General features: G+C 38.8%; 1 protein-coding gene across 1 annotated transcript; it reads left to right on the top strand.

Annotated features, from left to right (window-relative positions):
* Nucleotides 1-2,642: 2,642 nt before the first annotated feature.
* Nucleotides 2,643-12,039, top strand: LOC113704842 (putative receptor-like protein kinase At3g47110). Its single transcript, XM_072061114.1, has 6 exons — nt 2,643-3,930; nt 4,039-4,223; nt 4,335-5,163; nt 10,891-11,097; nt 11,441-11,820; nt 11,950-12,039. The coding sequence occupies exons 1-6, from the start codon at nt 2,643-2,645 to the stop codon at nt 12,037-12,039; spliced, it is 2,979 nt and encodes a 992-aa protein (XP_071917215.1).
* The last annotated feature ends 1,211 nt before the right edge of the window (nt 12,040-13,250 follow it).

Here is a 13,250-nt window from a genome sequence, read left to right as displayed (position 1 = left end):
AGTAAGTCACCATTGTCAGGATATTTAGTTTTGTACCTGTTCGTTGAACGGAATCATTGAAAAATAATAAATTATTTAATTAATTTTATAAAATGTCTATATAAAATAAAAATTTAATATATAATCTATTATAACTTGTCTTAAGTATATTACTATATGTCCATTGTAATACAACATATTCTTATAATATAAATTTGAATATCTAATTCAGTGAATAATAATTCAAAAATAGAAAAAATATCATTCAACAATACCATAACATTAAAAAACTTGAAAATAAATAAAAAGTGCAGTAAATAGTATCAAATAATATTCTATTCTTCAAAAACTTGTTTTTGTTTTTCTTTTGTTTGAACATTCTCCTCGATCTGTCCGTGCAAATCAGCATTTATTGATTTTCCATTATCGCTGCATGATAACTAAGTATTGAAAAAAAATGATTTATTGCATTCAAAGTTGTGTATAACAATACGTAAAGATTATAATTTAAAAAAGTAAAATAGTATATTAAATCTACCTTCTCATGCAAATCTTTTTATGAGGATTCCCTTCCTCTGTGGTTTTTGTTGAACCCTCTGATGAATGATTCATATGAAGTGTATTGAAATGCTGTTGATTAGAATCATCTGTTATACTAATTGGGATCTGGGAAGAAAATGCTTGAGGTTGGTATTGGTTGTCGGTTCCACCAATCTGATAATGATTTATCAAAATTAAAAACAAAAATATTATGTGAGATATAATATGTGAAATATAAGAGAAATTTATTGCACATTACCTGTGAAAGCATGAGATGTGTTTCCCTCCCGAAATCACAGTGGAACCATCTAGTCACTGTAAATCTATTACTACCTTGTTCCAAATTGTAATTGTTCAACTTGATTTGGAACACAAAAGGTTTCTTCGTGATCTTATTTATAATTGATGACACGATTTCACTGCTAAATCCTTCCTGAAAATGAAATGCATAATAGATTTTTTTTTTTTTAGAATATTCAACGGCTAAGATAAGTGTCGGATTGTCTACTATTATTAAAAGAGTAAATCTTTCCTACACTGACAGTGTATATACTATCATTGTTGGATTCATGACACGTGTGCAAAAATTAAATTTTAAATTCAAATTTGGCATAGTTGTCATTCATTCAATGCTGATAGTGTATACGCCGTCAGTGTAGAAAAAATTAATTCTTATTAAAAATATTTTTAAAAATTAGATATAAGTTTACCTTGTTAAATTTGTCAAGAACAAAAGAAAGTTTGTGTTCTATTATTCTTTCAATCTCTTGATCAAATATAACAAATCAAGCACTCCCGGTTGCATCACTTGCCAAAACTTTTAACATATGCCTGTATAAATACACATATTCTAAAAGTTATGTTTATCTAGATATTGTAACAATTAAAATAATAAAAGGTTAACAATTTCTTTATGGACTTTTCCAGAAATTTTCAATCAGATGAAGTGCTATTTCTCTTTGTACATCAATTATGCATGGGGACTGTGAGTCTTGTAAAATCTTTTTTGGGCTAACTTTCTTTAATTTTCATGTCTAGATTGTTTGTACGTTATTCTATATACGGGTAGATTATCTTAAAATAAAAAGGATGTATGATGAAGCTGTAAAAAAAATTTTTAAAAAGGACACTATAAAAAATATATATTATCATTTATTCTTATATATCTAATAGAGGAGATTTATGTCTCTTTTATTTATATCGAATTACTTTTTAGTTCCTTTTTTGGGTAGGAAATAAGAATCACATAATATTAAGAATTCTTATAAGAAATAAGAATTGATATACATCCAAACAAACAAGTAGCAAGCCACGTAGGAAACTACTTGCCGTCTCATTAAGCCATGTAGGAAAGAGAAAACGCAAAGAGATAAGTATGAAAATACGACTTTATTATATATATATATATATATATATGATTCCCAGTCAGTAGGTTTCCAGTGTTCTACAAAAACAAAAGTGGGGGGAAAACAGTAGGGTTAATTGCATTGGGCCCCCTAACAATTTGTTCCCAAAATCACTTGGCGTCAGGGTACATCAAAAAAATCTTGAAGTTTAATAGCTACGGGTATACATGAGAATTTAATAGAGTCACAAATTGAGGTTCAATTTTTCTATTTTATAACTTTTGAAACTGTAGGGGTTTATGTGAAGAATCGCTAAAACACAGGGGAGTGAAGTGTATTTTGCCCAAAAAAATTCCCTCATTTCCCCAATAAACCATATTGCTTAGAAACCATTGTCCTAATCTAGCATCTAGCAACCAAATGAGGAATATTAACCAGAAGCAAAGTGTGGTCTCCAGGAATATTAACCAGAAAAGTAGTCAGTTATAGATGCAAAATGGTAAACCACAAAAATGTCGACTTGAGTGCATGAAATATGATGAAATTATCTAATCTAAACAGCTGAGCAGCACTTTGTCGTTAACAATGGAGTGCGCCATCTACATTTGCCTCTTTCAACTTCAGTCATAATCAAAATGAAATAGTCAGATTCCAAAAGTCCCTGAAAAGATCTCTCCCTGAGTTTTCATACACTTCGGACTTCTCAGAGCTTCTTAACATTATTTCATCCTCCCCTGTCAAACTCAACATTGAGCTATTTTCCTTCTTTCAACAGTAATGGAGCTTCAAAGTTCCATTTCTTGGGGATTTTGGTCATTGATCTCAATGGACATTCTGATCCTGCTTGTAGTTCTCGCTGCCATCAACAATTCTGCAGTAAATCATGCCTTAGCCACCAATCGACTTCAAAATGAAACTGATAGACTCGCTCTGCTGGAGTTCAAGAGTCAGATATCTGATGATCCATATGCTGTATTGAACTCGTGGAACCAAACACGACACCATTGCCGATGGCCGGGGATCACATGTGATAGTCGACATCAGAGGGTCACAGCCATAACTCTAACAGGCTGGGGTTTGTCTGGAACCATATCTCCTCATATAGGAAATCTCAGCTTCATGAAATCCATCCATCTGGAGGAAAATCAGTTCCATGGTGAAATTCCACAAGAGGTTGGTCATCTGTTCCGTCTAAGGTTTCTTAACCTATCATATAACCTCCTGAGCGGAGAGATCCCTGTTAGTCTATGCCCTTGCTCAAATATGTTAAGCCTTACGCTTACGAGCAACAAACTTGAAGGCAAAGTTCCAATTGAGCTAAGCAAATTGAAGAAGCTTGAAAATCTTTATCTTTCTAAGAACAATTTGACAGGAGAGATTCCTTCCTCCCTCGGAAATCTTTCGTCATTGACAACTCTCTTTCTTGCATATAACAATTTGGAGCGTAATCTGCCCAAGGAGATAGGCTTCCTTAAAAACTTGCATTCATTAGGAGTGGGAGTAAACCAATTATCTGGTAGGATCCCTGCATCTGTTTATAACATAGCATCTCTCCATGTCTTTTCAATACCAGTTAATTCTTTTCATGGCAACCTTCCAACCGACGTAGGTCTCACCCTACCAAATCTGCAAGTCCTACAAATTGGGACGAACGACTTCAATGGCAATATTCCACTTTCCATCACCAATGCTTCTAGGCTTGAGCAACTTGACCTTGATAACTATAAGCTTGAAGGGCAAGTTCACAGTAATTTAGGAGATCTATCAAACCTTCAATTAATAGAACTTTCCGGAAATTGGTTAGGAAGAAATTCTACAGGAGACTTGAATTTCATTGGATCATTGACAAACAATAGTAATCTATATACGATTTTCTTAGATGAAAACAATTTTGGTGGTGAGTTACCTAAGTCCTTGGCAAACCTTACACATGGACTCACTGAATTAGGCATTGAAGGAAATCAATTATGGGGAACTATCCCAGAAGGACTTGGAAATCTTGTCAATCTAATTGTCTTTGACATGTCATGGAATTCTCTTTTAGGAGTCATACCAAGTGACTTTGGTAAATTTCAAAACTTGCAATATTTGGGTCTAGAACGAAACAGGTTGTCAGGAGAAATTTTGTCAAACTTATGTAATACTAGCTCTCTGTACCATCTGGGCTTAGCAGACAATCTTTTTGAAGGCAGCGATGTATTTGGCAGTATTCTCATGAACTGTGGAAATCTGCAACATCTGGACGTATCTATAAATAATCTTAGTGGTGTTATATCACCAGAGTTTTTTGAGATGCACACCTTTCTATTATATCTGGGTTTGAGACAGAACACATTCAGTGGTTCTATACCTCTGGAAGTAGGAAAGCTGATGCACATGATAAATTTCACTGTCGCCTACAACAGATTTTCTGGAGAAATACCCCCATCGCTTGTTGATTGTTTGGATTTAAAGACTCTTGAAATGTAGGCCAACTTTTTCGAAGGGACGATTCCCTCAAAATTGGCTTCTTTGAAAGCCATCCAAGTATTAGACCTTTCATTTAACAACTTGACTGGACAAATACCAAGAAACCTTGAGAAACTTCAGCCGTTGAGGTATCTGAACCTTTCTTATAATGACCTTTATGGGAAGATACCAACAACCGGAATATTTGGGAATGCAAGCCTAATAGTTTTGATGGGAAACAGCAAACTTTGTGGAGGCATTACTGAATTGTTCATGGGAAAGAAAAAGGAAAAGCATAAGATCATTGTTCTATTATCCACAGTTTTACCAGTAACATTCTTGGCTCTTGGTATAATATTGTTGTTCTATTTGGGGGTATACCAAAAAAGATATCGAAGAGAAGCCAGCTCATCTTTTGTGTTCCCAACAGTCGATAAGCTGTTAAGAGTTTCTTACCATGAACTCCATCGTGCTACTTTGGGATTTTCTCCAGAAAACTTGATCGGATCAGGAAGTTTTGGGATTGTTTACAAAGGCAGGCTAGATCAACACGAAGATAGGCTTGTTGCAGTTAAAGTTCTTGACCTTCAGAAGAATGGGGCTTCAAAGAGCTTCAAGGCTGAGTGCAAAGCACTAAGAAACATCCACCATCGAAATTTAGTCTCCATCTTAAGTTATTGCTCCAGCGTTGATTCCAAAGGTCATGAATTCAAGGCTCTAGTTTACGAGTTCATGGAAAATGGAAATCTTGACTTGTGGTTGCATCCAGAAACAACTGATCAAGCAACAACATCCAGCTGCCTTAATCTTTTTCGGAGGCTGAATATTGCAATTGATGTTGCTTCAGTGTGTAATGAAATGCAGGAGTTAGACTAAAATAGAAGTTACGTGCTAGGACGAAGGAAGGTAGAAGGCGTGGAATCCAGTAACTGAAGGCGTGATCAAGAGGAAGCACTTCAGCAAAGGCGCGTAAGCTAAACCACGTCTTTGCTGGGTTTCATCTGTTCTAACAGAAAGCCAAGAAGCACGGCAACTTGCAGCTGCAATTGGGACACGTGTTTGAACCTTATTTGGTGCTGTTAGAAATCTGTTAGAAGCTAATAACTATATAAGGAGGCCTGTCTGCTTAATCGAGAAAAAGCTTTTGAATCATTTTCTGTCCAGATTAGTTGTAATAGCTTGAGGAACAATCCTCATACTTTCCCTCCCAAATTTTCCTTCAGATCTTACACCTTCTTAGCTAAATTCATTACCTCTATTCTTGTAATTTGTTTCAGATTCATTAATGAAATTGAGCTCAATTCAATTACTGTTCCATTGATCAAGTGCTGAACATTGCAGTCAAGTTTGCTTCCTTTTACATTTTCTGCCCTTTGGCTTCTGTACCATAACAGTGGTATCAGAGCTAGCTACGAGCCATTGGGAAAATGACTAAAAACCAAGACGAAATAAGAAAGGACATAACTGAACTAGGGAGTGTGGTTAGAACTTTTGCTAACAGAAGTGATGGACTGGAGCAAGCTGTGAGGATCATGGAGCACAAACAGGAGGGCACTGAGAAGGCTCTCAAAAACCTGGATAAAAAATATGAAGGCATGATGAGCATGATGGCACAAATGTTAGCCAAACTGAACGACAAAGGAAAAGATGTGGAAGGCAGCAGCTCAGAGTTAGAATCAGGACATCAGGAAGGGGGCAGGAGAAAGGAGATGCAGAAAGGAATTCTGGATAGATCTAAACTCAGAGAAGGCAGAGCATTCACCAGGTTACCCAAGGTGGATCTGCCACCATTCGCAGGTGAGAACCCAAGGGAGTGGATCCGGAAGGCCAACAAATATTTCAAGATCAATGGAGTAGAGGAGGAAATGAAGTCTGAGGTTGCAGAACTCTATTTCAGGGATAAGGCAGATATATGGTTTCATGGTGTGTTCAATGGCAGGGAGGTTATTCCATGGGAAGAGCTATGCAATGCACTATGTGAAAGATTTGGAGACGGTTCCCCTGAGGAGGCTATAGAGGAATTCAACAAATTGATGCAGACAGGCTCAGTAGCTGACTACTTGGAGAAATTTGAAATGCTTAAAGCCCTGGTAATGCCTTCCCTTCCTCATCAGCAAGATTGTTATTACAGAACATGCTTCCTAAGTGGATTAAAAGAAGAAATAGTAACTATGGTGAAATTAGCCAAACCCAAAACACTGGCAGATGCTGTAGAGGCTGCCAAATTGCAGGAGAGGAACCTGAGAGCCTTACAGAAGATCCACAAAGCCCCTCCTTACAGCCCCAACTACCAGAAACCTTTGCTTAAAATCCCAAACCACTCCAAATTTCCTGACAGAACCCCAAGCTACCCCAAATTACCTGATAAATAGGCCCCCAAAACCTACAATAACCACTCTAATACTCAGAACCAATTCAAAAGACTTACCCCAGCAGAGCTCAACCATAGGAGAGAGAAGAGACTTTGCTTCAAATGTGCTGAGCCATATACTATTGGACATGCCTGTAAACAATCCCATTTAAACTTGTTAGTTATGGAGGAGGGGGAGATACCAGTTACTGAGGAAGAAGGGGAGAAGAGGGGTGAGACTGATGTATTCTGTGACTGTATTGAGAGAGAATTAGAAAATGAGCATATAGAAGTTTCTATCCATGCTTTGGTAGGGGGAAGTGAGCACAAAACCATCAGGATAAAGGAGACGATTAAAGGGAAGACCATTATTGCCCTAGTTAACAGTGGCAGTACACATTGTTTCATGGATGAACAAGTGGCTAGGAGCTTGAAGTTGGAAACCAAAGGGGGGGCTCTGTCAGTTAGAGTGGCCAATGGAGAAAGGCTGCAGTCTAGGAGCATCACCAAGCCTGTGACATGGAAGATGCAGGGATATGAGTTCCAGCATCATTTCAATACTCTAAGGTTGGGGGGGGGGTGCGATATGATACTAGGAGTTGATTGGTTAGCTAGGTACAGTCCAATGGAGTTTGACTTCAGAGGACTAAGTATGAGGTTCAAAAAGGGTAAGCAGCAAGTTGAATTAAAGGGGGAGGGCAATGCAATGCAGCTGAAGCTAATAAGGGGGAGTAGATTATACAAGTGGACCAGGAAACAAGCATATGGAATTCTTGCACAAGTGAGTGCAGTAGAAGATAAAAAGCCAGACCCTGAGCCAACATCACCAGAAATGGAGAAGCTGCTGCAGAGATTTAAGGATATATTCCAGGAACCTCAAGGACTACCTCCTGAGATGAGCCAGGATCACTGCATCACTCTCAAAGAGGGGGCAAAACCATTCCAAATGAGGCCCTATAGGTGTCCTTACATCTAGAAGTCTGAGATTGAGAAACTAGTGCAGGAGATGCTGTAAACTGGGATCATTCAGCTGAGTAGCAGCCCTTTTGCTTCACCAGTACTTCTGGTCAAGAAGAAAGATGGCTCATGGAGATTTTGTGTGGATTACAGGCAACTGAACGACCTCACAGTCAAGAATAAGTTCCTTATGCCCCTTATTGATAAGCTACTAGATGAACTGCATGGATCCAAGTACTACTCTAAAATTGACCTCAGAGCAGGGTACTTCCAAATAAGAGTACGTGAAGAAGACATTCTCAAAACAGCCTTCAGGACACATCAAGGATTATATGAATTTAAGGTCATGCCATTTGGGCTGACCAATGCACCCGCAACTTTCCAGGGCCTGGTGAATCAGGTATTTCAGAAACAACTAAGGAAGCATGTATTGGTATTTTTTGATGATATACTTATCTACAGCCCTACTATAGAAAAACATATCAAACATGTTACTGAGGTCCTGGAGATTCTGAGACAACACCAGCTCTATGCAAAAGAGAGTAAGTGCTCTTTTGCTCAGAAGCAAGTGGAATATCTAGGCCACATCATTTCAGCAGAAGGAGTAAGAGCTGACCCCAAGAAAATTGACAGCATGATGCAGTGGCCAAGACCAGGAAACACCAGGCAGCTGAAGGGATTTCTTGGTCTAACTGGTTACTACAGAAAGTTTGTCAAGGGATATGGTGCTATTGCAAAGCCCTTAACTACCCTCCTCAAGAAAGATGGCTACAACTGGAGAGAGGAGGCTGAAGATGCTTTTCAGAAGTTGAAGTTAGCTATGTGTAGTACCCCCGTACTAGCTCTTCCAGACTTCACCCAGCCTTTTGTGATAGAGACAGATGCTTGCTATGGAGGGATAGGGGCTGTTCTGATGCAGAATAGGAGACCATTGGCTTTCCTCAGTCAAAGCTTGGGACAGAAGAATTTGGGAATGTCAATTTATGAAAAGGAACTGCTGGCCTTAGTCACAGCAGTCACTAAGTGGAGGCATTACTTGGAGGGGCACCATTTTATCATCAATACTGACCACCAAAGTTTGAAATATCTGCTGGAACAGAGGATCACCACCCCCCTCCAACAGAAGTGGTTGACTAAGCTGATGGGACTGAGCTATGAGATATGCTACAAAAAGAGGAAGGAAAATATAGTAGCTGATGCACTCTCCAGAAGGGGAAAGGAGGGAGCTGAGTGTGCAGCAACTACAACAGTTATACCAGAATGGATGAAAGAGGTGATGGAAAGCTACATTGGTGATTCTTGGGCTCAAGATCTCATCAGGGGAATCTTAGCAGCTCCAGAGCAGGATTCAGTCTACAGCTATCAGAATGGAATTCTAAGATATAAGGGAAGAGTTGTAGTAGGACAGGAGGGAGAAATAAGGAGGAAACTCATTTCTGCCCTTCATGACTCCCAGCTAGGGGGACATTCAAGCATACAGGCCAGCTGGATAAGAGCCAAACAGCTATTTTATTGGCCAGGTATGTTCAAGGAGATCAAGGCAACAATATTACAGTGTGATACTTGCAGGAAATGTAAGGATGAACGTGTGGCTTATCCAGGTCTGCTCCAACCCCTCCCAATCCCACAACACTCTTGGAGTCATGTCACCATGGACTTCATAGAGGGGCTACCCAAATCAGAAGGGAAGGACACTATCCTGGTTGTAGTCGACAGGTTTACTAAGTATGCTCACTTCATGAGCTTATCTCACCCTTTTGATGCCCCCAAAATAGCTAGAATTTTCCTGGATCATGTCAGTAAGCTACATGGCATTCCACAAAGTATGATCTCAGATAGGGATAAGGTCTTTATCAGCCAATTCTGGACTGAGCTATTCATACTATTGGGGGCAGGATTAAGCCTAAGTACAGCTTACCACCCCCAAACAGATGGTCAAACAGAAAGGGTAAACCAAGTGTTAGAAATATATCTCAGGTGTATGACTCACCTGGAACCAAAGAGGTGGAACTCCTGGTTATCCTTGGCAGAATGGTGGTATAATACCACCTTCCACACTGCTGTACAGATGAGCCCTTTCGAGGCTTTGTATAGGACTAAGCCTCCCCAGCGAGCACTTGGACCCTATATGCAAACTAAGGTGGCAACAGTGGAGGATTACATAAGAGACAGGAAAAAAATGGACGAACTATTGCAACACAACCTAAAAGCTGCCCAGGAGAGGATGAGGAAGTATGCTGATGAACATAGGAGTGAAAGGGAATTCTAGGTTGGAGATTGGGTATACTTGAGGTTGCAACCTTACAGACAGTCATCTGTGATGATCAGGAACAACACCAAATTATCTGCTAAGTACTTTGGGCCCTACTGTATAGAGGAAAGGATTGGAAAGGTGGCCTACAGGCTCAGGCTACCTACTACATCAAGGATCCACCATGTGTTCCATGTGTCTCTGCTTAAGAAGAAGCTCGGGGACCTGACTACACCTATCCTGCAACTACCAGACACTGATGAAAGGGGGCAGGTTAGAGTAGAACCTGTGGCACTATTAAGCAGGAGGATGATCACGAGGAGGAATGCAGCTGTGACTCAATGGCTTATCCAGTGGTGGGGTACTGAACCAGCAGAAGCAACTTGGGAAGATGCTGAGCAGATAAGAGAGAAGTTTCCCCAATTCCGACCTTGAGGACAAAGGTCTTATGAAGGGGAGGTATTGTAATGAATGTAGGAGTTAGACTAAAATAGAATTTACGTGCTAGGAAGAAGGAAGGTAGAAGGCGTGGAATCCAGTAACTGAAGGCGTGATCAAGAGGAAGCACTTCAGCAAAGGCGCGTAAGCTAAGCCACGCCTTTGCTGGGTTTCATCTGTTCTAACAGAAAGCCAAGAAGCACGGCAACTTCCAGCAACTTGCAGCTGCAATTGGGACACGTGTTTGAACCTTATTTGGTGCTATTAGAAATCTGTTAGAAGCTAATAACTATATAAGCAGGCCTGTCTGCTTAATCGAGAAAAAGCTTTTGAATCATTTTCTGTCCAGATTAGTTGTAATAGCTTGAGGAACAATCCTCATACTTTCCCTCCCAAATTTTCCTTCTGATCTTACACCTTCTTAGCTAAATTCATTACCTCTATTCTTGTAATTTGTTTCAGATTCATTAATGAAATTGAGCTCAATTCAATTACTGTTCCATTGATCAACTGCTGAACATTGCAGTCAAGTTTGCTTCCTTTTATATTTTCTGCCCTTTGGCTTCTGTACCATAACACAGCGGTGCATTATCTTCACAACCAATGTGAAACAACAATTGTTCATTGTGATTTGAAGCCAAGCAACATTCTTCTTGACAATGACTTCGTTGCTTACGTAGGTGATTTTGGATTAGCAAGGCTTCTTCCTGAAACCATCAGTACTTCTTCTGACCAGGGAACCAGCAGTGCTGTTGCAATTAAAGGATCAATCGGATATGCAGCTCCAGGTAATTTATATCCAATTCCAATCTATTACGATATGGTCAAGATTTGTAGATACAAAGAACCTAAACCAAATTGAATCATTGGTTCTTAAACAATACTAGATTCTCTGTGAAAAAAATTCAAGCTAATTTAATTAGAAATTTTTAATAATAAAATTATATTTTTATAGTTGTGTACTTTTATGGTTGAATTAATTACCCCTGACCAAAGCCAGTTATTTGTGCAAAGCATATTCATTTTGCTTCTACTCAGTTACGATTTCTCACACTTGATTCATTAATCCTATTTCGAAGAGTTGCCTTGAGTTCCTTTTCATCAGAGTAACATATTGAAAGAAAATTTCAGAGTACGGGATGGGTCTCCCTGCATCAACTCAAGGCGATGTGTATAGCTATGGGATATTTCCGCTGGAGATGATCACAAGAAGGAGGCCAACAGATGATATATTAACTGATGGCCTAAATCTTCATAACTATGTTAATGTGGCTCTGCCTGAACAAGTTTGCAAGATTGTGGACCTGTTACTTCTTTCAAAAGGAGGAGATCAGTACAGAGAAATGACTCCAGGAGAGGAAAAGATTAATGGCAGAAGAGAGATGGAGTGTATTATTTCCCTTTTGACAATTGGACTCGAGTGCTCTGCAAGATTACCAAACGAGCGGATCCACATGAATGAAGTTATGAGAAAATTACATCTCATTAAGGACGTGTTTCTTGGTATCAGGGTACATCAAGAAAATCTTGAGGCTTGACAGGTACACTTTTAATTTCACACTCTGAATTCACTCCCTAGCATGGGAGTGGGTATCTTCTTGGTGCTAACTGCTAAGATGTGGCATTCTTTGGATTTGCAGCTGTATGCAGATCTGAAGCTCCAAAGTGAAACTGCTAGCTTGTGCACTCATGAAGAAATACATGCTTATGAATTTTTGCTTAGAAAATAAATGTATCCTTCAACCATTTTATTTTCTTGTTTTGTGGTTAGAGTCATGCTGATTTAACAGTTGAAGTCATGGTTCAAAGACTCGGCCGAGACCGAGACGTCTAGGCCGAGTCGTCTCCGTCTCGGCCTAGCCCGAGACGAGACCGCGATGAAACGTTTCCGAGATACGTGACAGGCCGAGACGTCACCGTGAAGGGTTGAAACGGCCGAATCACACCGAGTCACTCCGAGTCATCCCGAGTCAATTTGAATTATTATTATTTTTACTAATTTTTAATTATTTTTATTTATCATATTTTTTTCAATTTTTAAAATATTAAATATTTTAAAAATTCACGTCTCGCCGAGACCGCGACCGATATGCCGAGACCGATGTGAAACGGTCCAAGTCGCGACCGCGACCGTGACCGCGACTTTGAACCATGGTTGAAGTCAACCGGCACAACTCTGCTTGAGCATTTGAAGATTGGATTAAAGAAGTTTTTTAGCCACCAATATTAAAGTTTCTTCTTATTTTTTTTTTTGAAAGACATAACAGTAACATTTGTACAACAAGTAAATGTAATACGCGCATATCATGATTAATATAACCCAAAATGACATGCTAAAACTTACTAATAAAATAATCATTTTCTTTTAAAAAGCATGCTAAACATTTTTAAAGTGCTCGTTTGCCTACGATATTGTTAAGTATGCTGTATTTGAAAATATTACTTTCTCTTTATTTTTCATTTCACAAACGATTACTTAATTCTATATTTATTTTATTGGAAAAAGCCCAAAGAAAGCATTTAACTAATGAGTAGTAAATTAAAATGACTTTCAAGGAAACTAAATGATTAGAGTAAAAAGCATTTGATTTTGAATTGTTTAGTATTCCAATTCCGCCAAATTGCAAACCTAGTCATTTGATTTTGGAGCAGTGCATTCACTTTTGAGGAAAATTTATTGGGGGGCAAAGCGAAAAAATTACTAAAATTGAAGGCTATGCTAATGGAATTCAGTGCTCCATGCCCCTACATATAAATCCGCCGCTGACTAGTCATCGCAAAAATTGTGGTTGACATCTCGTAAAACACACAAAGAAGTGCAAGTTGAGAGAAGACATTAGGTTGGTTGTTAATTAGAAGATGACGAAAAAGGAATAAATAAAAATATAACCAAGTAAGACGAAGAAAATTATAAATTTTCTCCGACCTCAGATAAATTATT

The sequence above is a fragment of the Coffea arabica genome, chromosome 8e (genome assembly GCF_036785885.1).
Source record: "Coffea arabica cultivar ET-39 chromosome 8e, Coffea Arabica ET-39 HiFi, whole genome shotgun sequence".
Classification (NCBI taxonomy): Eukaryota; Viridiplantae; Streptophyta; class Magnoliopsida; order Gentianales; family Rubiaceae; genus Coffea; species Coffea arabica.
The sequence above is the reverse complement of the archived record's forward strand: the minus strand, read 5'-3'. Positions and strand labels throughout refer to the sequence as shown.

Coding starts and splice junctions, on each gene's coding strand:
- LOC113704842 (XM_072061114.1), top strand. CDS start 2,643: ATGGAGCTTCAAAGTTCCATTTCTTGGGGATTTTGGTCATTGATCTCA. Junction 11,098..11,440: donor AATCGGATATGCAGCTCCAG/GTAATTTATATC, acceptor AGAAAATTTCAG/AGTACGGGATGGGTCTCCCT. Junction 11,821..11,949: donor ACGTGTTTCTTGGTATCAGG/GTACATCAAGAA, acceptor TTGGATTTGCAG/CTGTATGCAGATCTGAAGCT.